The sequence below is a fragment of the Oncorhynchus masou genome, unplaced genomic scaffold, assembly GCF_036934945.1.
Source record: "Oncorhynchus masou masou isolate Uvic2021 unplaced genomic scaffold, UVic_Omas_1.1 unplaced_scaffold_1021, whole genome shotgun sequence".
Classification (NCBI taxonomy): domain Eukaryota; kingdom Metazoa; phylum Chordata; class Actinopteri; order Salmoniformes; family Salmonidae; genus Oncorhynchus; species Oncorhynchus masou.
The window spans coordinates 93180-119500 of NW_026999897.1; the positions used below are offsets into that span (position 1 = coordinate 93180).

Sequence of the window (26321 nt, forward strand, 5' to 3'; positions counted from 1 at the left end):
TACTGTCCTACAAAGACAAACAGCCACCTGAACTACTGTCCTACAAAGACAAACAGCCACCTGAACTACTGTCCTACAAAGACAAACAGCCACCTGAACTACTGTCCTACAAAGACAAACAGCCACCTGAACTACTGTCCTACAAAGACAAACAGCCTCCTGAACTACTGTCCTACAGAGACAAACAGCCACCTGAACAACTGTCCTACAAAGACAAACAGCATCTACACAAACAGCCACCTGAACTACTGTCCTACAAAGACAAACAGCATCTACACAAACAGCCACCTGAACTACTGTCCTACAAAGACAAACAGCATCTACACAAACAGTGAATCTGAGAAAAATGGCTTTAAAGTTTGTTTTCTTGTCCATGCATATCAGCTATGACCACTGATCTGACCTATGACCCCTAAGTACTGATACTACACTCTGCCTTGGTATGACCTTAAACAGCTGTCTGGGTAATGAAACAGCAAAGTGCAGCATCTAGAAATCTAAATGTGTTGATCCAGATTTATTGTTGTTTTTCTGTTTGACGGAAACAGTTTGAGTTCTAACTACATTCTAACTGTATTTAATGGTGTTATGAAGTTGTGTTGTCATGTTGTGAATGTTGTATTGTAGCAGGCCGATATGATGGAGTGAGACACAGACAAGACACAGACACAGCAACAGAATAGGATATGATGTAGAGAGACACCAGACAAGACACAGAGACAGCAACAGACTATGATATGATGGAGAGAGATACCAGACAAGACACAGAGACAGCAACAGACGACACAGAGAAAGTAATGGAGAGAGACAGAAGAATAGAGTTCCAGACAGTTGTAGAATGTATGCCAAGACACATTGTAAGAGCTATAAAGAGAGAGGGGGAGAGAACAGGCAGAACCTGATATGTAAATGAGCAGAGCAAATGAAACTAACTTTTGACGACCCGATGATCATTCAGACTCTGTTTCTATTGAGAGATAAAAGGTAAGACGACGATTGTTATGTGTGTTCATATAGTTGATGATAATGTTATGTGTATTCATATAGTTGATGATATTGTTATGTGTATTCATATAGTTGATGATATTGTTATGTGTATTCATATAGTTGATGATATTGTTATGTGTATTCATATAGTTGATGATATTGTTGGTGGACAGTGTTGTAATAGGCCTACTCTCCTTAAAATGTTTTTGATATTAATTAGATGCGTGGGGTGAATTGGTTCTTTGCCCATCTGTGTGCCCCAGGGTGATCACTCCTACACTATCGAGAATCTAAAAGGATTCTTTGGCTCTCCCCATAGGATAACCATTTGTAGTACCCTTTTTGGTACTAGTAGAACCCTTTTGGGTTCCATGAAGAACTCTTTCCACAGAGGGTTCTACATAGAAGCCAGGAGAATTCTACCTGGAACCCAAAAGCGTTCTCCTATGGGGACAGCCAGAGGACCTGTTTGGAACCCTTTATTCCAAGAGTGTACTGTATCATAGGCCTATAGACCAGGGTGATCTCCTACTGTATCATAGGTCTATAGACCAGGGTGATCTCCTACTGTATCATAGGCCTATAGACCAGGGTGATCTCCTACTGTATCATAGGTCTATAGACCAGGGTGATCTCCTACTGCATCATAGGTCTATAGACCAGGGTGATCTCCTACTGTATCATAGGTCTATGGACCAGGGTGATCTCCTACTGTATCATAGGTCTATAGACCAGGGTGATCTACTGTATCATAGGTCTATAGACCAGGGTGATCTCCTACTGTATCATAGGTCTATAGACCAGGGTGATCTCCTACTGTATCATAGGTCTATAGACCAGGGTGATCTCCTACTGTATCATAGGTCTATAGACCAGGGTGATCTCCTACTGCATCATAGGTCTATAGACCAGGGTGATCTCCTACTGCATCATAGGTCTATAGACCAGGGTGATCTCCTACTGCATCATAGGTCTATAGACCAGGGTGATCTCCTACTGTATCATAGGTCTATAGACCAGGGTGATCTACTGTATCATAGGTCTATAGACCAGGGTGATCTCCTACTGTATCATAGGTCTATAGACCAGGGTGATCTCCTACTGCATCATAGGTCTATAGACCAGGGTGATCTCCTACTGTATCATAGGTCTATAGACCAGGGTGATCTCCTACTGTATTAGATGTCTATAGACCTGGGTGATCTCCTACTGTATCATAGGTCTATAGACCAGGGTGATCTCCTACTGTATCATAGGTCTATAGACCAGGGTGATCTCCTACTGTATCATAGGTCTATAGACCAGGGTGATCTCCTACTGTATTAGATGTCTATAGACCTGGGTGATCTCCTACTGTATCATAGGTCTATAGACCAGGGTGATCTCCTACTGTATCATAGGTCTATAGACCAGGGTGATCTCCTACTGTATCATAGGTCTATAGACCAGGGTGATCTCCTACTGTATTAGATGTCTATAGACCTGGGTGATCTCCTACTGTATCATAGGTCTATAGACCAGGGTGATCTCCTACTGTATCATAGGTCTATAGACCAGGGTGATCTCCTACTGTATCATAGGTCTATAGACCAGGGTGATCTCCTACTGTATCATAGGTCTATAGACTTGTCTTCTCAAAACAGGCTTAAAACACAACAAGCAACAAACAAACATTTTCTCTTTCTAATCTGCTGTTAATGCTTTTCACTCAGGAAGGTTTGTTGTGTGAAAGAGACAAATAAATATTGTGGAGGGACTAACAACAACTTACACTTCCTCAAAACAGGTTGTGTGTATTCATTAGTGCCCACCGTAACAAAACAACAGAAACCGCTTAGGTCACATTGTACAGCATTTAGTCTATGTTTTATGCAACATTTTAAAACTGTTAGCTGTGGAATAAACTAATGAATACAACCCAGGTTGTAGCCTACGACTCGGCATGTTGATAGCTGCCTGATGCTGAAACCTGATTGTAGCCTGAGGGGTAAACTATGATACTAGCTAGATATACTGGGTTTCTAAAGTTAGCCAGCTTCAGTTAGCTTCACATTCCAGCTCAGACCTCACCCATCAGAATATACAGAACAGAACAGAAAATATCTCAATGACTTGACATGTTCTGGTTGTGAATTCAGGCGACAAGGTGAGAATCCTGCCAGGGATTATTGTAAAGTGTGTAGAGACATTAAATGTATGGTGTAATGTTAGTATAGTGAAGTATAACACTCCTAACAGTAGATAAATTAAATGTCTGGTGTAATGTTAGTATAGTGAAGTATAACACTCCTAACAGTAGATAAATTAAATGTCTGGTGTAATGTTAGTATAGTGAAGTAAAACACTCCTAACAGTAGATAAATTAAATGTCTGGTGTAATGTTAGTATAGTGAATGACAGTAAAACACTCCTAACAGTCTACTTCTACTGAGACAGGTTGGTGTCAGTTTAATCACACAACATGGAGCTGACTGGACGTGGTCAAGTCAAATTCAATATATCAATATTCATATATTATAGTTCTACATTTAACATGATAATGTAATTGTATCATAGTTCCTCTATAGTGTAGTGACCCACTACATTTCATATGATAATGTAATTGTATCATAGTTCCTCTATAGTGTAGTGATACTCTAAATGTCATATGATAATGTAATTGTATCATAGTTCCTCTATAGTGTAATGACCCTCTACATTTCATATGATAATGTAATTGTATCATAGTTCCTCTATAGTGTAGTAATCCTCCACATTTCATATGATAATGTAATTGTATCATAGTTCCTCTACATTTCATGTGATAATGGAATTGTATCATAGGTCCTCTATAGTGTAGTGATCCTGTCAGGACCCGGTTACGAACCTGGGTCTCCGGAGTGAGAAACAGTCACTTAACCAACTGAGCCACGAATAGTCAGCAGAACCCAGAAGATGAGGCAGACACAGCAGTACTTAAGACGGTGTATTTAATAAAGTAAAAAGGAGAAGTCCTTAAATACAAAAATGGCAAATCCAAAAGGTGGTAGGAATAGCACAAAAAAGCCTCAAGAGACACTCAAAAACAAAAACAGAATTCCACAAGAGCATCCACCGGAATCGACAAGAAAACACAGAACACTAGGGCTGGGTGCTAACATACAAACACAGAGCACAGAACTGAGGGAAACTAAGGGTTTAAATACAATCAGGGGAAACGAGGTACAGGTGCAAATAATAATGGGGAACAAGGGAAAAAACATAAGGTCAAAAAGCACAATGGGGGCATCTAGTGACCAAAACCCGGAACAACCCTGGCCAAATCCTGACAGATCCTCTACATTTCATGTGATAATGTAATTGTATCATAGTTCCTCTATAGTGTAGTGATCCTCACTCCTTTCTAAATGAGCCATGTCACAATTCCAACTATTACTTAACCTAATTGATGCCAATGGCGTGATGCGATGCGTAGGTTGTTGGCCTTTAACACATGCAACCTGGGTTCGCTTCCCTGCCCCGCTGTTTGCTACATTGGTGTCTGAGACATGCTTTTGTGTGAGCCAGGTAACAATTCCCACCATGTGGGTTAACCCTATTGGTGCAATACGTAGGGTGTTGACCTCCCTGCCCGCTGTTTTCAACTATATTAACAGCACAGGCTGCCCCACATTCGTTGAACAAAGAGACACAATAATACGAGTGAAAGGATGTTAGGATAATATCAGTAAGTGTTGATTTAGAGTTGTCTTCTGGGTTCAGCCTTCTAGTTGCCTTCATCAACAGGTTGAAATGTAACTAATGACATCACAATGACATGTCCTCAGAGTTGGAAAGATCCTACATCTGTACACATTATTTAACATGGTGACATGGTGCTGCTTGTGATAGAAAACATTAAGAGACAGAATACAGGCGGTGGAGTTTGCACAAAGTTTACATACAACAATATATTGAACTAGGTAGACTGAGCATAGAGCTAAAGGCTATAACCACGGGGAAGAAACTGTTCAGATTGGGGTCTATAACATCCAATCACTGAGGTTTACAGCAGCTGACAGTTGCAACTTCATTGCTAATAACTCAAACTTCCTTTTTCAGATAAAGACCTCATCTCTGTACAGATGTAGGATCTGAATTTGATCACCCTGTTGCAGGAAAACTAAAACTTGCAGTGTATTTGATGTTTTAAAAGGCTTCTGAAGTTTGTCATTTCCACTTTCCACTTTAAAATGTTAATTATAATCCACATAATTGTTCTGCTTCAGTAAACTGTCTCAAATTAAGATCCTACATCTGTAGCAAAATACCTGTCTTTCATGTGTTCTCCTTTGACGATTTGACATCTTGTATTTACTGTTGTTTAGGCTGTTTGAATGAGTTGTCTATGAAAGCTACTTCATCTGTAAGAAAACAGGCGTCTGCACCAGTGACTGTAAGTTATGTAATTTCCTCATATGAAATTAAAAGTATGTTGGTAGCCTACGCAGTTACAAAATGGCTGTTGAAACTGTGGCACATATTTCTCAGTACATTAGAAGTCGGATAAATGTGTTGATATGTAGGAAAGATGGGCAAACTCTCGTTGGTCTTGGCTTTCTACACACTATTATAAGGTTAGTCGATGTCAGACATTCAATAGACAGAGTAGGTTGGAGCTATGATCACTTATCATGCTGACAAACCTGATGGTCTCTGTGAACTGATCTGAACAGGTTTAGACTGGTCATCTATGATATGTAGGTTATATACAGTACATTCTCTGTCCTGCTACTGGTAGGACTATAACATTATGTGAACTGATCTGAACAGGTTTAGACTGGTCATCTATGATATGTAGGTTATATACAGTACATTCTCTGTCCTGCTACTGGTAGGACTATAACATTATGTGAACTGATCTGAACAGGTTTAGACTGGTCATCTATGATATGTAGGTTATATACAGTACATTCTCTGTCCTGCTACTGGTAGGACTATAACATTATGTGAACTGATCTGAACAGGTTTAGACTGGTCATCTATGATATGTAGGTTATATACAGTACATTCTCTGTCCTGCTACTGGTAGGACTATAACATTATGTGAACTGATCTGAACAGGTTTAGACTGGTCATCTATGATATGTAGGTTATATACAGTACATTCTCTGTCCTGCTACTGGTAGGACTATAACATCATGTGAACTGATCTGAACAGGTTTAGACTGGTCATCTATGATATGTAGGCGATAGCTGAGGTATAGACCTTGATCTGTATATCACAAACAAACTGCTATTATACATTATAACCTAGCCTACTTTACATAATATAACATATCACTAACAACCCACTACTATACATTATAACCTAGTCTACTTTACATTATATAACATCTACATATTTACATTACATTTACATTTAAGTCATTTAGCAGACGCTCTTATCCAGAGCGACTTACAAATTGGTGAATTCACCTTCTGACATCCAGTGGAACAGCCACTTTACAATATCACTAACAACCCACTACTATACATTATAACCTCGTCTACTTTACATAATATAACATCTACATATCACTGACAACCCACTGCTATACATTATAATATAGTTTACTCTACATAATATAACATCTACATATCACTGACAACCCACTACTATACATTATAATATAGTTTACTCTACATAATATAAAATCCTTTACTTGTTGCAAATAAACTTTCTGAATGGATCAGTGATTTCCCCCGCAGATCAATCATGTCCGTTTTATCCCTTCTGTCTACATTCTCAGATACATTTAGAACATAACAGATTGAAAGACAATAAATAGCCACTTTTCATGAATAAAAAGAAGTGTGAGACATGACCTTGTGTTGCTGTACTGTCTATAACTACCTTAACAGTAACTTATTATTAATATTGTTATTATTGTTGTTGTACTGTCTATAACTACCTTAACAAACTGTGACTTATTATTATTATTATTATTGTTGCTGTACTGTCTATAACTACCTTAACAAACAGTGACTTATTATTATTATTATTATTGTTGTTGTTGTACTGTCTATAACTACCTTAACAAACTGTGACTTATTATTATTATTGTTATTGTTGCTGTACTGTCTATAACTACCTTAACAAACAGTGACTTATTATTATTACAGACAGTTGCCATGGAGATGACATGTCACAACTACATATTCATGTGATTGCATTAAATCACCTGATTGTTTCTATATGTCTGTTAGTAAATGTTTTATTTCTCAAACGAGATAATGGATAAATCTGAACAATTGACATTCAGTAATTAGTTGTCACCATATTAACCACAACCAACATGATGGATCTCTGTTTAGGGGTCAGTGCTCTAAAATGAGTCTCTCTGGGGAGAGAGAGGAGGGGGGCCCTGTCTCTAAAATGCATCTCTCTGGGGGACATGACACCAAAGCTAAGAGGTAAGATGACCATTTATAAAGAATTTATCGAGTTCATTAAAAAAATAAAGAGCTATCTTAAGATGAAACACTATATATCCATTGTTAATCAGGAATGGAATGTTGGTATCCTGTATATTTGACTGTGATATGTGGTTGTCTCACCTTGATATCTTAAGATGAATGCACTTACTGTAAATCACTCTGGATAAGAGCATCTGCTAAATCAGGGGTTCTCAATCCGGGGTCTGTGGAGGTACTGCAGGGGTTCTCAATCCGGGGTCTGTGGAGGTACTGCAGGGGTTCTCAATCCGGGGTCTGTGGACAACGTTGCAACAATGTTCATTTTCATCAAACTCATATTACACCCTAGATGCCTTCAAATGCCCAATTTATAGCCATGCCCAATTTAGGACTATTATTTAACAATGTGATGTTGCGCTCCAAAGGAGAACTTGAAATAACATGATGTGTTTATTATTATACACTCTCAAATAACATGATGTAGATAATTAAATCATCAAAAGAAAAACGTGTTTAGAAAACAAGGTTCCTTATAGAGCCAAAAAGGCTTCTATCACTTCCTTAAAATATGAAATCAATAAAAGTTATATATATTTTGGGGTTCAGTGAAGAAGAACCTCCAGAGTTCTGATCAACAAAAGGTTCATGTTTTGAGGATGTGAACCCAGCAGCCCTCCAGTGGTCAGATCAATTCCACCTGTTTTTTCCAGCGCCCGGCCCGGATTCAACCAGCCACCTTTCGGTTCACAGCTCCAACTCCAACCTGAGTTAATCTTCAAAAATAAGCATGAGTTAATCTGCCAAAATGAAGACAAAATGCTATGCAGTTATACATAATTATTATACATAACTCATTGCCAAAATCACAAGACATACTGTTGCATGTAGGTCTATATTATTTATGGGTTGATCACATAGAAATATAAAAACAATATTTTTAACTACTGCAATGCAATTACATGTGGCACAGGAACCACTGACTCACTGCATTATTCTATAGTATTATCAAGACACCTGCTGTTAACTCTTAACTACTTAGGACAGCTCACGAGGTGTCCTAAATATCTGCCGACTCGGTGGGTAGGTAATTTAGGTAATGGGGAGGTAACTAGGTAATTTATACCCATAAGTGTAAAATGTCTTTATTCTCAGCACTTATACGACCAATTTTCTACTCTGAGACACTTTGTGGATGTGGACCCAGATCTCAACATATTATTATAAAAAAACATAGAATGTTTGTTTTACATAATAATACAAAATGAATATTACTAATGTAACCCACTGTAAAGACTGGGTTTAGTTGATTGTGTTCCACTGCTCATGTCCGCGTTCTGGAACTGTCCGCGTCCCCGTACAGAACTGTCCGCGTCCCCGTACAGAACTGTCCGCGTCCCCGTACAGAACGGTCCGCGCCGCCGTTCGGTGTGGCGCCAAGCCGGTTACGCGCAGAGTGGACTGAGGTGATCTTGGGGAATAACGACGGAGTTTGTTACAGTGTTGAGACACCGAAGTTTACTGTTCAATTTGCTTTTTTCTTTACGGTCAGGGACAGTGTGAGTGTAGCCAGATCCTTTTCACTCTCTATCCTTGTTTCATTTTGTGTTTCACCGGATTCATCATCGAGACGAGGGACAGACGAACGACCTGCTAACTAACCAAGCTAGTCGGTACAGCTCGGTAATCTAGCTAGCTACTCTACCAGCAGCATCCTAGTTATCCTAGCTAGTCGGTACAGCTCGGTAAACTAGCTAGCTACTCTACCAGCAGCATCCTAGTTATCCTAGCTAGTCGGTACAGCTCGGTAAGCTAGCTAGCTACTCTACCAGCAGCATCCTAGTTATCCTAGCTAGTCGGTACAGCTCGGTAAGCTAGCTAGCTACTCTACAAGCAGCATCCTAGTTACCATAGCTACCACTACATCATCACCGGCGGTCTGCATTTCTTGTGGACCGATGGAGCTCCCCGGTTGTTTCTTCCACCTGTTAAATCCCGGTGAGGCTTCTCCCTCTCTCGTTGACGGATGCTGTCTACCTCTGTCCGGTTCTCCTCTCTTCACTAGATGGACGGTAACTTTAGTGTTTAACCCGTCTGTGTCCAAGGACCGAACTTTTGAATATTATTTTCAGGGCGCCTCAATAGCAGGTATTGAACAGCGGGTAAATAATCACTAGTCAGAACCTCAACCTCAGTATACATTCATTATAAAAATCATCTTAATATCTGATATTGTGAGTAAACAACCTCGAGAGTGCGTCTTCCAGCCCTCCAATTAATTACATCATTCAACCCTCCCGGTTAGTAAATTTACCTCAACATCCCCCGGAGAAGGCAGAGTAACGACACCAGCCTTTTAGCGGGGCTGACAGACTGACGACAACGCTCGCGACGCTAAATGAATGTCGTCATTAATAATGACACAGTGCTCTCGCGCCATTAACTAACGTCTGGAAGTCAGTTCTATTTGTGAAACTCTTCTTATGTTTCCCCATCTGAGCTCAGAGTAGATGAGATGTAATGTTTGTCTCTGTTGTGTTGAAGACCAATCCAGCAGGAGAGACCAGCCTCCCCTGTTCCCAGCTGTGTGTCCATGAAGAGTGACGGGTCTATGGATCGTCCTATATACTTTAGAGAGGGAGACTTTTCTACTGAACAAAGGTAAGAAGAACTCATGGGTCCTGGTCAGTGAGTTAAACAACACTGTCTCTAGTATTTTCTCCTCTCCCATTCTCCCATTTATTGTTGTTGTTTTCATAATCCATAGGCTAATAATTTTGTCCATTTTCATAGTCCTAAAACAATATTAAACAAACACAACATTCCTTCCGTGTGTGTGGTGTGTGTGTGTGTGCACTCCCTGGATGAGGAGTGGTAATCTCTATCCTGATTTTCTAGTCACTTTTACCTTTACCTACATGTACATATTACCTCAACTACCTGGTACCCTGCACATTGACTCAGTACTGGTACTCCTTATAGTCTCATTATTACCTCAACTACCTGGTACCCTGCACATTGACTCAGTACTGGTTCTCCTTATAGTCTCATTATTACCTCAACTACCTGGTACCCTGCACATTGACTCAGTACTGGTACTCCTTATAGTCTCATTATCACCTCAACTACCTGGTACCCTGCACATTGACTCAGTACTGGTTCTCCTTATAGTCTCATTATTACCTCAACTACCTGGTACCCTGCACATTGACTCAGTACTGGTACTCCTTATAGTCTCATTATTACCTCAACTACCTGGTACCCTGCACATTGACTCAGTACTGGTTCTCCTTATAGTCTCATTATTACCTCAACTACCTGGTACCCTGCACATTGACTCAGTACTGGTACTCCTTATAGTCTCATTATTACCTCAACTACCTGGTACCCTGCACATTGACTCAGTACTGGTTAACCTTATAGTCTCTTTATTACCTCAACTACCTGGTACCCTGCACATTGACTCAGTACTGGTACTCCTTATAGTCTCATTATTACCTCAACTACCTGGTACCCTGCACATTGACTCAGTACTGGTACTCATAGTCTCATTATTACCTCAACTACCTGGTACCCTGGACATTGACTCAGTACTGGTACTCCTTATAGTCTCATTATTACCTCAACTACCTGGTACCCTGCACATTGACTCAGTACTGGTACTCCTTATAGTCTCATTATTACCTCAACTACCTGGTACCCTGCACATTGACTCAGTACTGGTTAACCTTATAGTCTCTTTATTACCTCAACTACCTGGTACCCTGCACATTGACTCAGTACTGGTACTCCTTATAGTCTCATTATTACCTCAACTACCTGGTACCCTGGACATTGACTCAGTACTGGTACTCTTATAGTCTCATTATTACCTCAACTACCTGGTACCCTGCACATTGACTCAGTACTGGTACTCCTTATAGTCTCATTATTACCTCAACTACCTGGTACCCTGCACATTGACTCAGTACTGGTTAACCTTATAGTCTCTTTATTACCTCAACTACCTGGTACCCTGCACATTGACTCAGTACTGGTACTCCTTATAGCCTCATTATTACCTCAACTACCTGGTACCCTGGACATTGACTCAGTACTGGTACTCCTTATAGTCTCATTATTACCTCAACTACCTGGTACCCTGCACATTGACTCAGTACTGGTACTCCTTATAGCCTCATTATTACCTCAACTACCTGGTACCCTGCACATTGACTCAGTACTGGTACTACTTATAGTCTCATTATTACCTCAACTACCAGGTACCCTGCACATTGACTCAGTACTGGTACTCCTTATAGTCTCATTATTACCTCAACTACCTGGTACCACTGCACATTGACTCAGTACTGGTTAACCTTATAGTCTCATTATTACCTCAACTACCTGGTACCCTGCACATTGACTCAGTACTGGTACTCCTTATAGTCTCATTATTACCTCAACTACCTGGTACCCTGCACATTGACTCAGTACTGGTTCTCCTTATAGTCTCATTATTACCTCAACTACCTGGTACCCTGCACATTGACTCAGTACTGGTACTCCTTATAGCCTCATTATTACCTCAACTACCTGGTACCCTGCACATTGACTCAGTACTGGTACTCCTTATAGTCTCTTTATTACCTCAACTACCTGGTACCCTGCACATTGACTCAGTACTGGTTCTCCTTATAGCCTCATTATTCCGGTCGGTAACATTTGAGAGTGAGGCAAATAAATAGCATTTTGAGGAAAAAAAACATGATTATTTGTCTCTCTGAAATGAAGACATCAAGTGATTTTAAACAAATACATATCTGTACATATCAATCCCATACCATGATTAGATAGTGAAAAAACACACAAATCTCTTTCAGAAATGCTTTAAACAATAAAAGCTAATTTACTAACATTTCTGATAAGTGATATGTAGTGTTTTGGAATGAAACTCTTCTTATGTTTCCCCATCTGAGCTCAGAGTAGATGAGAGATGTAATGTTTGTCTCTGTTGTGTTGAAGACCAATCCAGCAGGAGAGACCAGCCTCCCCTGTTCCCAGCTGTGTGTCCATGAAGAGTGACCGGTCTATGGAACCCCCTATAAAGTTTAGAGAGGGAGACTTTTCTACTGAACAAAGGTAAGAAGAACTCATGGGTCCTGGTCAGTGAGTTAAACAACACTGTCTCTAGTCATTTCTCCTCTCCCACTTTCCCATTTATTGTTGTTGTTTTCATAATCCATAGGCTAATAATTTTGTCCATTTTCATAGTCCTAAAACAATATTAAACAAACACAATGTTCCCTCCCTGTGTGTGAGTGCGTATGTGTGTGTGTGTGTGTGTGTGTGTGTGTGTCCTCCCTGGATGAGGAGATGTAATCTCATGTTTTGTCCACAGATACCAACAGGAGAGATCAGAGTCAGAGATTCTCAGTGGTCAGTCTTCCCAGAGTCATCAAACAGACCTGGCCTCCATATTCAGTGTATGTGGTCCTGTTATGTACATTTGTTTTTGTTTACCTCAAGTAAAGTTGATCTGTCAATCATTCATTAATGTTTTAAAAAGAAAGCATTTCTTCTCTTGCTTAACTTATTTACTTTATTTATTTCAGTTGCTTGAAGAGAAAATGATGACATTTATGAAGAACGAGCTGAAGATGTTCAAGAGGATTCTTAGTCCAGAACTCCCAGAAGGCTTTGAGAGTCAGAAGCAGGATAAGGAAGTGGTGGACCCTGAAGATGAGAAGCAGGAGAGCAGTGCCAGAGAGGGGGCTCTGAAGATCACACTGCACATCCTGAGGAAAATGAACCAGAAGGAGCTTGCTGACACACTGGAGAAATGTAAGATCTGTCTGCCTCATGTTGAATGCTGTTTTATAACACAAGCACTGATATTTAACCCTTTTCTCCTCGGCTGAGTCTCCTCCTCCGCAGCCGAACAGCCAATGTATCTATGTTGCTATACAAACCTTAGTGATATCTGTTCTTCCTCTGACTGTGTCTCTTCTTCTCCCAGAGGATCCCTGATGGCTAACAGTAACATATCCTGACATAATGTAAACGTTATACATTACCCTCTTTTCCCCGGTGACATATCCTGACATAATGTAAACGTTATACATTATACCCTCTCTCTCAGTGACGTTGTTAGGTTCTTAGTCCTTCATCTGACCCCCTCCATCACTAATACATGTCTCTCTCCCCTTATCAATGCCTGCCACATGTCATCACTTCCCTGCACCAACAACACATTCCAAGCTTAGTGCATACACTATATACCTTCCTCCTACAGATACCATTACCTTCTGGTGTAGAATATCCACTATATACCTTCCTCCTATAACCATTACCTTCTGGTGTAGACCCTCCATTATATACCTTCCTCCTACAGATACCCATTACCTTCTGGTGTAGACCCTCCACTATATACCTTCCTCCTATAACCATTACCTTCTGGTGTAGACCCTCCACTATATACCTTCCTCCTATAACCATTACCTTCTGGTGTAGACCCTCCACTATATATCTTCCTCCTACAGATACCCATTACCTTCTGGTGTAGACCCTCCACTATATACCTTCCTCCTATAACCATTACCTTCTGGTGTAGACCCTCTACTATATACCTTCCTCCTACAGATACCCAATAACTTCTGGTGTAGACCCTCTACTATATACCTTCCTCCTACAGATACCCATTACCTTCTGGTGTAGACCCTCCACTATATACCTTCCTCCTACAGATACCCAATAACTTCTGGTGTAGACCCTCCACTATATACCTTCCTCCTATAACCATTACCTTATAATGTAGACCCTCCACTATATACCTACCTCTTATAACCATTACCTTCTGGTGTAGACCCTCCACTATATACCTTCCTCCTATAACCATTACCTTCTGGTGTAGACCCTCCACTATATACCTTCCTCATATAACCATTACCTTCTGGTGTAGACCCTCTACTATATACCTTCCTCCTACAACCATTACCTTCTGGTGTAGACCCTCTACTATATACCTTCCTCCTATAACCATTACCTTCTGGTGTAGACCCTCCATTATATACCTTCCTCCTATAACTATTACCTTCTGGTGTAGACCCTCTACTATATACCTTCCTCCTATAACCATTACCTTCTGGTGTAGACCCTCCACTATATACCTTCCTCCTATAACCATTACCTTCTGGTGTAGACCCTCCACTATATACCTTCCTCCTATAACCATTACCTTCTGGTGTAGACCCTCCACTATATATCTTCCTCCTATAACCATTAACTTCTGGTGTAGACCCTCCACTATATACCTTCCTCCTACAGATACCCAATAACTTCTGGTGTAGACCCTCTACTATATACCTTCCTCCTATAACCATTACCTTCTGGTGTAGACCCTCCACTATATACCTTCCTCCTATAACCATTACCTTCTGGTGTAGACCCTCCACTATATACCTTCCTCCTATACCCAATAACTTCTGGTGTAGACCCTCCACTATATACCTTCCTCCTATAAACATTACCTTCTGGTGTAGACCCTCCATTATATATCTTCCTCCTACAGATACCCAATAACTTCTGGTGTAGACCCTCCACTATATACCTTCCTCCTATAACCATTAACTTCTGGTGTAGACCCTCCACTATATACCTTCCTCCTATAAACATTACCTTCTGGTGTAGACCCTCCATTATATATCTTCCTCCTACAGATACCCAATAACTTCTGGTGTAGACCCTCTACTATATACCTTCCTCCTACAGATACCCAATAACTTCTGGTGTAGACCCTCCACTATATACCTTCCTCCTACAGATACCCAATAACTTCTGGTGTAGACCCTCTACTATATACCTTCCTCCTATAACCATTACCTTCTGGTGTAGACCCTCCACTATATACCTTCCTCCTACAGATACCCATTACCTTCTGGTGTAGACCCTCCACTATATACCTTCCTCCTATAACCATTACCTTCTGGTGTAGACCCTCCACTATATATCTTCCTCCTACAGATACCCATTACCTTCTGGTGTAGACCCTCCACTATATACCTTCCTCCTATAACCATTACCTTCTGGTGTAGACCCTCCACTATATACCTTCCTCCTATAGATACCCAATACCTTCTGGTGTAGACCCTCCACTATATAACTTCCTCCTATAACCATTACCTTCTGGTGTAGACCCTCCACTATATACCTTCCTCATATAACCATTACCTTCTGGTGTAGACCCTCTACTATATACCTTCCTCCTACAACCATTACCTTCTGGTGTAGACCCTCTACTATATACCTTCCTCCTATAACCATTACCTTCTGGTGTAGACCCTCCATTATATACCTTCCTCCTATAATTATTACCTTCTGGTGTAGACCCTCTACTATATACCTTCCTCCTATAACCATTACCTTCTGGTGTAGACCCTCCATTATATACCTTCCTCCTATAACTATTACCTTCTGGTGTAGACCCTCCATTATATACCTTCCTCCTACAGATACCCAATAACTTCTGGTGTAGACCCTCCACTATATACCTTCCTCCTACAGATACCCATTAACTTCTGGTGTAGACCCTCCACTATATACCTTACTCCTACAGATACCCATTACCTTCTAATGTAGACCCTCCATTATATACCTTCCTCCTATAACCATTAACTTCTGGTGTAGACAACACCTTGTGACCTCATCGAGTAGCGGCAGGGATGTGTTGTGTTGATTCATTCAGAGAGAGAGAGAGACTAGAGAAATGTAAGATCTGTCTGCCTCATGTTGAATGCTGTTTTATAACATTTTAAAGCTGTTGCTAAAGTCCAGCTAAAGTAGCTGTGTAACTCAATGATATTGAAGCAGCCTTAACACAACACCTAGTGACCTCATCAAGTAGCAGCAGGGATGTGTTGTGGTGATTAATTTAGAGAGAGAGAGAGAACATTAATAATACCATCAATAATACCAATAATAATATAATCAGTCACACCAGTCTGTAATGCATTATGAAAATATTTACACATTTATACAGTCAGTTAAGAGAATAAATTATTATAATGTACAACTTTATAACAGTCCTACAATACTGTAGACATTAAAACAGACGTAATATTAATATCCTCTGTGATATTTCTAGATTCAGATGAGCTTGCTGTGATTTGCCAACGTGAACTCAAATCTAATCTGAAGAAGAAGTTTCAATGTGTATTTGAGGGGATCGCTAAACAAGGAAACCCAACACTTCTCAATAAGATCTACACAGAGCTCTACATCACAGAGGGTGGAACAGGAGAGGTCAATAATGAACATTACATTTACATTTAAGTCACAGCTACATGAGCTGAGACAGATTGAGACAACAACCAGGAAACAAGCAAGACCAGAGACTCCAATCAAATGTAACGACATCTTCAAACCCTTAACTGGACAAGACAAACCTATCAGAACTGTGCTGACAAAGGGAGTCGCTGGCATTGGAAAAACAGTCTCTGTGCAGAAGTTCATTCTGGACTGGGCTGAAGGAAAAGCAAATCAGGATGTCCAATTTGTATTTTCATTCCCTTTTCGGGAGCTGAATTTGATGAAAGAGGACCAACACACTTTCATTGAACTTCTTCATCACTTCTCAATGGAAACCAAACAATCAAGAATCTCCATCAACAACAAGTACAAAGTTCTGTTCATCTTTGATGGTCTGGATGAGTGCCGACTGCCCCTAGACTTCCAGAAGAACAAGATCTGTTGGGACGTCACAGAGTCAACCTCAGTGGATGTTCTGCTGACAAATCTCATCAAGGGAAATCTGCTTCCCTCTGCTCTCCTCTGGATAACTACCCGACCTGCAGCAGCCAATAAGATCCCTTCAGGGTGTGTTGACCAGGTGACAGAGGTACGAGGGTTCAATGACCCACAGAAGGAGGAGTACTTCAGGAAGAGATTCAGTGATGAGGACCTGGCCAGCAGAATCATCTCACACATAAAGACATCAAGGAGCCTCCACATCATGTGCCACATTCCAGTCTTCTGTTGGATTTCTGCAATAGTCCTTGAACACATGCTGAAACATAAGAGAGAAGAGATGCCCAAGACTCTGACTGAGATGTACACACACCTTGTGGAGTTTCATACCAAACAGAAGAATGAAAAGTATCTTGGGAAAGAAGAGACAGGTCCACACTGGAATAAAGAGAGCATTCTGTCACTGGGAAAACTGGCTTTTCAACAGCTTGTGAAGGGCAATCTGATTTTCTATGAAGAAGACCTGAAAGAGTCTGGCATTGATGTCAATGAAGCCTCAGTGTACTCAGGATTGTGCACACAGCTCTTTAAAGAGGAATGTGTGCTGTACCAGGACACGGTGTACTGCTTTGTACATCTGAGCATTCAGGAGTTTCTGGCTGCTGTATATGTGTTCCTCTCATTCATCAACAACAATGAGAATCTAATGGACGAACCTCAATCAATGTTGGACAAACTGCAAACAAACGACGAGTCTGCAGTTATTTTCTACAAGAGTGCTGTGGATAAAGCCTTACAAAGTGAGACAGGAAACCTGGACCTTTTCCTCCGCTTCCTACTGGGACTCTCACTGGAGTCCAATCAGAAGCACTTACGAGGTCTACTGACAAAGACAAGAAGCAGCTCACAGAGCCATGAAGAAACAGTCAAGTACATCAAGGAGAAGATCAGGGAGAATCCCTCTCCAGAGAGGAGCATCAATCTGTTCCACTGTCTGAATGAACTGAATGACCATTCTCTAGTGGAGGAGATCCAAAGCTACCTGAGATCAGGAAGTCTCTCAAAACCCAACCTGTCACATGCACAGTGGTCAGCTCTGGTCTTTGTGTTGCTGACTTCAGAAAAGGAGCTGGATGTGTTTGACCTGAAGAAATACTCCAGATCAGAGGAAGGTCTTCTGAGGCTGCTGCCAGTGGTCAAAGCCTCCAGAGCTGTTCTGTGAGTAAATAAAATCACATTTAAGAACTAATCATCAGGAAGAAATATTCAGTTTAGAGAAAAATATGGATTATAATATGTGTATAATACTATATTGAAAAAGATATTGAATAAATGCATTGATTTTCACATTAGTATAAGTATGACCATACAAATCTAGGAAACGGTAGATGAATATATATGTTGTTTGAGAGAATAAACCAAATGCATCTGCCATTGTCCTTCTACACTACTGGTGTTAAATTATCAGTGTGTTTGTGAAGTCATGATGATCTCTTTGTCAGGCTGTCAGGCTGTGGAGTCACAGAGGAAGGCTGTGCTTCTCTGGTCTCAGCTCTGAGGTCAAACCCCTCACACCTGAGAGAGCTGGACCTGAGTAACAATGACCTGAAGGATTCAGGAGTGAAGCTGCTCTTTGATGGACTGGGGAATCCCCACTGTAAACTGGAGACTCTGAGGTCAGTATTCCTGTAGTTGTTGTAACTGTTCACCAGATCCACATGTGTTTACCAGACACATGTACACCATTTCTGTTTAACTTTTAAATGTTGTCCCAGCATTTTGAATTTGAAAATGTGGTTGTGTTTTGGATGATGTTTCCCATTTGAAAAAGTCATGATGTTTTTTTGGTCCCATATTCCAGTTATTAATAGTAAATCCTTGTCCCGGTTGTAATGTTTTTCCTGGTAGAAACTGAATGGTGAATAATGTCCTGTCATTTTGGAGTCACTTCACTTGTATTGTCAGTAAGAATAGAAGATGTTTCTGAACACTTCTACATTCATGTAGATGCTACTATGATGATGAATAATCAGGAATGAATCGAGAATAATGATGAATGAGAAAGTTACAGAGGTACAAAGATCACACCCCATTAGTATGTTTTGTTATTGTTAATGGTGAGAGGTTAGTATGTTTTGTTGTAACCTCTGTTATTGGTAATGGTGAGAGGTTAGCATGTTTTGTTGTATGGTAATGGTTTAGTTGTTGTTGTAGCCTCTGTTATTGGAAATGGTGAGAGGTTAGTATGTTTTGTTGTAGCCTATGTTTTGGTTGTGAGTTAGCTCTCTGTTATTGGTAATGGTGAGAGGTTAGCATGTTTTGTTGTAGCCTCTGTTATTGGTAATGGTGAGAGGTTAGCATGTTTTGTTGTAGCTCTGTTATTGGTAATGGTGAGAGGTTAGCATGTTTGTTGTAGCCTCTGTTATTGGTAATAGGTAATGAGAGGTTAGCATGTTTTGTTGTAGTCTCTGTTATTGGTAATGGTGAGAGGTTAGCATGTTTTGTTGTAGCCTATGCTATTGGTAATGGTGAGAGGTTAGTATGTTTTGTTGTAGTCTCTGTTATTGGTAATGGTGAGAGGTTAGCATGTTTTGTTGTATCCTCTGTTATTGGTAATGGTGAGAGGTTAGCATGTTTTGTTGTAGCCTCTGTTATTGGTAATGGTGAGAGGTTAGCATGTTTTGTTGTTGCCTCTGTTATTGGTAATGGTGAGAGGTTAGCATGTTTTGTTGTTGCCTCTGTTATTGGTAATGGTGAGAGATTAGCATGTTTTGTTGTATCCTCTGTTATTGGTAATGGTGAGAGGTTAGTATGTTTTGTTGTAGCCTCTGTTATTGGTAATGGTGAGAGGTTAGCATGTTTTGTTGTAGTCTCTGTTATTGGTAATGGTGAGAGGTTAGCATGTTTGGTCATGTAGGCATTGCTTTCAAGGAATATGGGACCAGATACTAAACTGTTTACTACTTTAATACACTTTGAGTGAATTGGTCAGATTACTTATGACTTCTTCAAATGGGGGGACTAGATACATAAACTGCTTTGTTTCTAAATGGTGAAATATGTATTAAAATATCCTCAAATTAAAGGTGAGGTCATATGAAACATTTGATCTTAAATCCAAAATGTTGGAGTTTCGAACCACATTTAAAATGTTATCTTCACCTTCTAAATAGATATGGTGTGGACTGTTTACTCAATAAAAGATACAGATGGCCGCCTCGCTTCGCGTTCCTAGGAAACTATGCAGTTTTTTGTTTTTTTACGTGTTATTTCTTACATTAGTACCTCAGGTCATCATAGGTTTCATTACATACAGTCGAGAAGAACTACTGAATATAAGATCAGCGTCAACTCACCATCAGTACGACCAAGAATATGACTTTTGCGAAGCAGATCCTGTGTTCTGCCTTTCAAACAGGACAACGGAATGGATCCCAGCCGGCGACCCAAAAAAACGACTTCGTAAAAGAGGGAAACAAGGCGGTCTTCTGGTCAGACTACGGAGACGGGCACATCGTGCCCCACTTCCTAGCATTCTTCTCGCCAATGTCCAGTCTCTTGACAACAAGGTTGATGAAATCTGAGCAAGGGTAACATTCCAGAGGGACATCAGAGACTGTAACGTTCTTTGCTTCACGGAAACATGGCTCACTGGAGAGACGCTTTCGGAAGCGGTGCAGCCAGCGGGTTTCTCCACGCATCGCGCCGACAGAAACAAACACCTTTCTGGTAAGAAGAGGGGCGGGGGCGTATGCCTTATGGCTAACGAGACGTGGTGTGATCACAGAAACATACAGGAACTCAAATCCTTCTGTTCACCTGATTTAGAATTCCTCACAATCAAATGTAGACCGCATTATCTACCAAGCGAATTCTCTTCGATTATAATCACAGCCGTATATATTCCACCCAAGCAGACACATCGATGGCTCTGAACGAACTTTATTTGACTCTTTGCAAACTGGAATCCATACATCCTGAGGCTGCATTCATTGTTGCTGGGGATTTTAACAAGGCTAATCTGAAAACAAGACTCCCTAAAATGTATCAGCATATCGATTGCGCCACCAGGGCTGGCAAAACTTTGGATCACTGTTATTCTAACTTCCGCGACGCATATAATGCCCTGCCCCGCCCCCCTTTCGGAAAAGCTGACCACGACTCCATTTTGCTGATCCCTGCCTACAGACAGAAACTGAAACAAGAAGCTCCCACGCTGAGGTCTGTCCAACGCTGGTCCGACCAAGCTGATTCCACACCCCAAAACTGCTTCCATCACATGGACTGGGTCATGTTTCGTATTGCGTCAGGCAACAGCATTGACGAATACGCTGATTCGGTGTGCGAGTTCATTAGAACGTGCATTGAAGATGTCGTTCCCATAGCAACGATTAAAACATTCCCTAACCTGAAACCGTGGATTGATGGCAGCATTCGCGTGAAACTGAAAGCGCGAACCACTGCTTTTAATCAGAGCAAGGTGACTGGTAACATGACTGAATACAAACAGTGCAGCTATTCCCTCCGCAAGGCTATCAAACAAGCTAAGCGTCAGTATAGAGACAAAGTAGAATCTCAATTCAACGGCTCAGACACAAGAGGTATGTGGCAGGGTCTACAGTCAATCACGGACTACAAGAAGAAATCCAGCTCAGTCACGGACCAGGATGTCTTGCTCCCAGGCAGACTAAATAACTTTTTGCCCGCTTTGAGGACAATACAGTGCCACTGACACGGCCTGCAACGGAAACATGCGGTCTCTCCTTCACTGCAGCCGAGGTGAGTAAAACATTTAAACGTGTTAACCCTCGCAAGGCTGCAGGCCCAGACGGCATCCCCAGCCTCGCCCTCAGAGCATGCGCAGACCAGCTGGCTGGTGTGTTTACGGACATATTCAATCAATCCCTATACCAGTCTGCTGTTCCCACATGCTTCAAGAGGGCCACCATTGTTCCTGTTCCCAAGAAGCTAAGGTAACTGAGCTAAACAACTACCGCCCCGTAGCACTCACTTCCTTCATCATGAAGTGCTTTGAGAGACTAGTCAAGGACCATATCACCTCCACCCTACCTGACACCCTAGACCCACTCCAATTTGCTTACCGCCCAAATAGGTCCACAGACGATGCAATCTCAACCACACTGCACACTGCCCTAACCCATCTGGACAAGAGGAATACCTATGTGAGACTGCTGTTCATCGACTACAGCTCGGCATTTAACACCATAGTACCCTCCAAGCTCGTCATCAAGCTCGAGACCCTGGGTCTCGACCCCGCCCTGTGCAGCTGGGTACTGGACTTCCTGACGGGCCGCCCCCAGGTGGTGAGGGTAGGCAACAACATCTCCACCCCGCTGATCCTCAACACTGGGGCCCCACAAGGGTGCGTTCTGAGCCCTCTCCTGTACTCCCTGTTCACGCACGACTGCGCGGCCACGCACGCCTCCAACTCAATCATCAAGTTTGCGGACGAGACAACAGTGGTAGGCTTGATTACCAACAACGACGAGACGGTCTACAGGGAGGAGGTGAGGGCCCTCGGAGTGTGGTGTCAGGACAATAACCTCACACTCAACGTCAACAAAACTAAGGAGATGATTGTGGACTTCAGGAAACAGCAGAGGGAACACCCCCCTATCCACATCGATGGAACAGTAGTGGCGTGGGTAGTAAGTTTTATGTTCCTCGGCATACACATCACAGACAAACTGAATTGGTCCACTCACACAGACAGCATCGTGAAGAAGGCGCAGCAGCGCCTCTTCAACCTCAGGAGGCTGAAGAAATTCGGCTTGTCACCAAAAGCACTCACAAACTTCTACAGATGCACAATCGAGAGCATCCTGGCGGGCTGTATCACCGCCTGGTACGGCAACTGCTCCGCCCACAACCGTAAGGCTCTCCAGAGGGTAGTGAGGTCTGCACAACGTATCACCGGGGCAAACTACCTGCCCTCCAGGACACCTACCACCCGATGTTACAGGAAGGCCATAAAGATCATCAAGGACAACACCCACCCGAGCCACTGCCTGTTCACCCCGCTATCATCCAGAAGGCGAGGTCAGTACAGGTGCATCAAAGCTGGGACCGAGAGACTGAAAAACAGCTTTTATCTCAAGGCCATCAGACTGTTAAACAGCAACCACTAACATTGAGTGGCTGCTGCCAACACACTGACTCAACTCCAGTCACTTAAATAATGGGAATTGATGGGAAAGGATGTAAAATATATCACTAGCCACTTTAAACAATGCTACCTAATATAATGTTTACATACCCTACATTATTCATCTCATATGTATACGTATATACTGTACTCTATATCATCTACTGCATCATTTTGTAATACATGTATCACTAGCCACTTTAACTATGCCACTTTGTTTACATACTCATCTCATATGCAGGGTAGCCTAGTGGTTAGCCTAGTGACCGGAAGGTTGCAGTTCAAACCCCTGATTTGACAAGGTCGTTCTGGAACAGGCAGTTAACCCACTGTTCCTAAAAATAAAATTTGTTCTTAACTGACTTGCCTGGTTAAATAAAGGTAAAAATATATATATATATATATATATACACTGTACTTGATACCATCTACAGTATCTTGCCTATGCTGCTCTGAACCATCACTCATTCATATCTTTATGTACATATTCTTTATCCCCTTACACTGTGTATAAGAAATTAGTTTTGGAATTGTTAGTTAGATTACTTGTTGGTTATTACTGCATTGTCGGAACTGGAAGCACAAGCATTTCGCTACACTCGCATTAACATCTGCTAACCATGTGAATGTGACAAATACATTTGATTTGATTTTGATTTGATAAAATCTAAATCTGATACCTCACTGTCTAAATAGATATGGTGAGGACTGTATACTCAATACAATCTAAATCTGATACCTCACTGTCTAAATAGATATGGTGTGGACTGTTACTCAATACAATCTAAATCTGATACCTCACTGTCTAAATAGATATGGTGTGGACTGTTTACTCAATACAATCTAAATCTGATACCTCACTGTCTAAATAGATATGGTGTGGACTGTTTACTCAATAAAATCTAAATCTGATACCTCACTGTCTAAATAGATATGGTGTGGACTGTTCACTCAATAAAATCTCAATCTGATTCCTCACTGTCTAAATAGATATTTGACTGATACTGCTGTTCAATTCTCAATCTGATACCTCACTGTCTAAATAGATATGCTGTGGACTGTTCCTCAATAAAACTCAATCTGATCCTCACTGTCTAAATTCCAGAGGACTGTATACTCAATACAATCTAAATCTGATACCTCACTGTCTAAATAGATATGGTGTGGACTGTTCACTCAATACAATCTCAATCTGATTCCTCACTGTCTAAATAGATATGGTGTGGACTGTATACTCATTAAAATTCCTCACTGTCTAAATAGATATTGGGACTGTATACTCAAAAATCTCAATCTGATTCCTCACTGTCTGTCTTTTGACTGATACTGCTTTTAACCTCCTATGGCTGCTGTACCTAACCTATTGGTATTGGATAAAACTCAAACTTTCATTAAAACTCACATGCAGGGTACTCAATTCAAGCCACACTCGTTGTGAATATAGCCAACATGTCAGATTTTTAAAATGCTTTTCGGCGAAAGCATGAGAAGCTATTATCTGATAGCATGCAGCTCCCCCAGAAACACACAAAGGGGACGTAAACAAAGAAATTAGCGTAGCCAGCACTACCCAAAACGCAGAAATAAAACATTCATTACCTTTGACGAGCTTCTTTGTTGGCACTCCTATATGTCCCATAAACATCACAATTGGTTCTTTTTTTTTCGATTAAATTGGTCCATATATACCCAAAATGTCCATTTATGAACACCGTGAAATCCATGGAAAAAGTCACGTTTCCCAACGCAACATAATTTTTTAAAATTCAAGATTCCTATAAACTTTGACAAAACACTTCAACCTACTTCTGTAATCCAAGTTTAGGTATTAGTAAACGTTAATAAACGATCAAATTGATCACGGAGCGATCTGTATTCAATAGCTAGAAGTTTTCAAAACGAAGTCCATTTTGTCAACGACATTTTTTCTGGGTGCTCACCTGAAGAAAGGACGTTCTATTCAGTGATCTAACCAAGGATAAAGGGACCTGGAAAACACAACACTGGCGACATCGTGTGGAAGCTGTAGGAATTGTCATTTATGGCAAGCCATAGACAATACAGAGACTGGAGGATGGATTTTTTCTTCGTCGATTTTGTGATCAGGTTTTCTTGCGATTTTCACCACGGAACTCGTTCTGTTATAGTCACAGACACCATTGAACCAGTTCTAGAAACTTCAGAGTGTTTTCTATGCACACATACTAATCATATGCATATACTATATTCCTGGCATGAGTAGCAGGATGTTGAAATGTTGCGCGATTTTTAACAAAAAGTTTTGAAAATTCGCTGCAGCCATATGAGGTTTTAAACTGGTCTGGTCAGTCTACCGAAATATTTGTACTATACATGTTTCTATCTACAACCAATACTTTGATCATTTGTCATTTTTTACGAGACACTATTTTACGAATAGATATGGAAGGTTTCAGGACACTGATATATCTGAATATGTTGAAAAAATATACTGCCACTATTTTCACCACCAAAGAATATCAGTGTGATTTTAATATGATTTGACTCTTTGCAGGCTGTCAGGCTGTGGAGTCACAGAGGAAGGCTGTGCTTCTCTGGTCTCAGCTCTGGAGTCAAACCCCTCACACCTGAGAGAGCTGAATCTGAGTAACAATGACCTGAAGGATTCAGGAGTGAAGCTGCTCTTTGATGGACTGGGGAATCCCCACTGTAAACTGGAGACTCTGAGGTCAGTATTCCTGTAGTTGGTCAACAAGTGATAACTGTTCACCAGATCCACATGTGTTTACCAGACACACATAGTCCACACCATATGTGTTTGGACAGTGAAGCTTACAGTTTTAAATGTGGTGCTCTGCTCCAGCATTTTGAATTTGAGGTTGAATGTTTCATATTAGGAGACAGTACAGAATGTCACCTTGAATTTAAAGGTATTTTCATACAAATATATTTTACAGTGTGTAAATTAAAACATTTTATGTATCTAGTTCTCCCATTTGAAAAAGTCATAATATTTTGGATAAATTATTTTAGTCAAAAGTTTAGTATTTGG

The 26321-nt window shown here is 40.9% G+C and overlaps 1 protein-coding gene across 1 annotated transcript in view; it reads left to right on the forward strand.

Annotated features, from left to right (window-relative positions):
- The first annotated feature begins 5054 nt into the window (after nt 1-5054).
- Nucleotides 5055-26321, forward strand: part of LOC135528697 (NACHT, LRR and PYD domains-containing protein 12-like) — a 35267-nt gene continuing 14000 nt past the window's right edge. Inside the window, 10 exon segments of the mRNA XM_064957802.1 lie at nt 5055-5401; nt 7303-7401; nt 9946-10062; nt 12406-12522; nt 12782-12866; nt 12996-13224; nt 16523-16692; nt 16694-18342; nt 18627-18800; nt 25824-25997. Coding sequence (XP_064813874.1) covers nt 7319-7401; nt 9946-10062; nt 12406-12522; nt 12782-12866; nt 12996-13224; nt 16523-16692; nt 16694-18342; nt 18627-18800; nt 25824-25997 — 2798 coding nt within the window. The 5' untranslated portion in view covers nt 5055-5401; nt 7303-7318.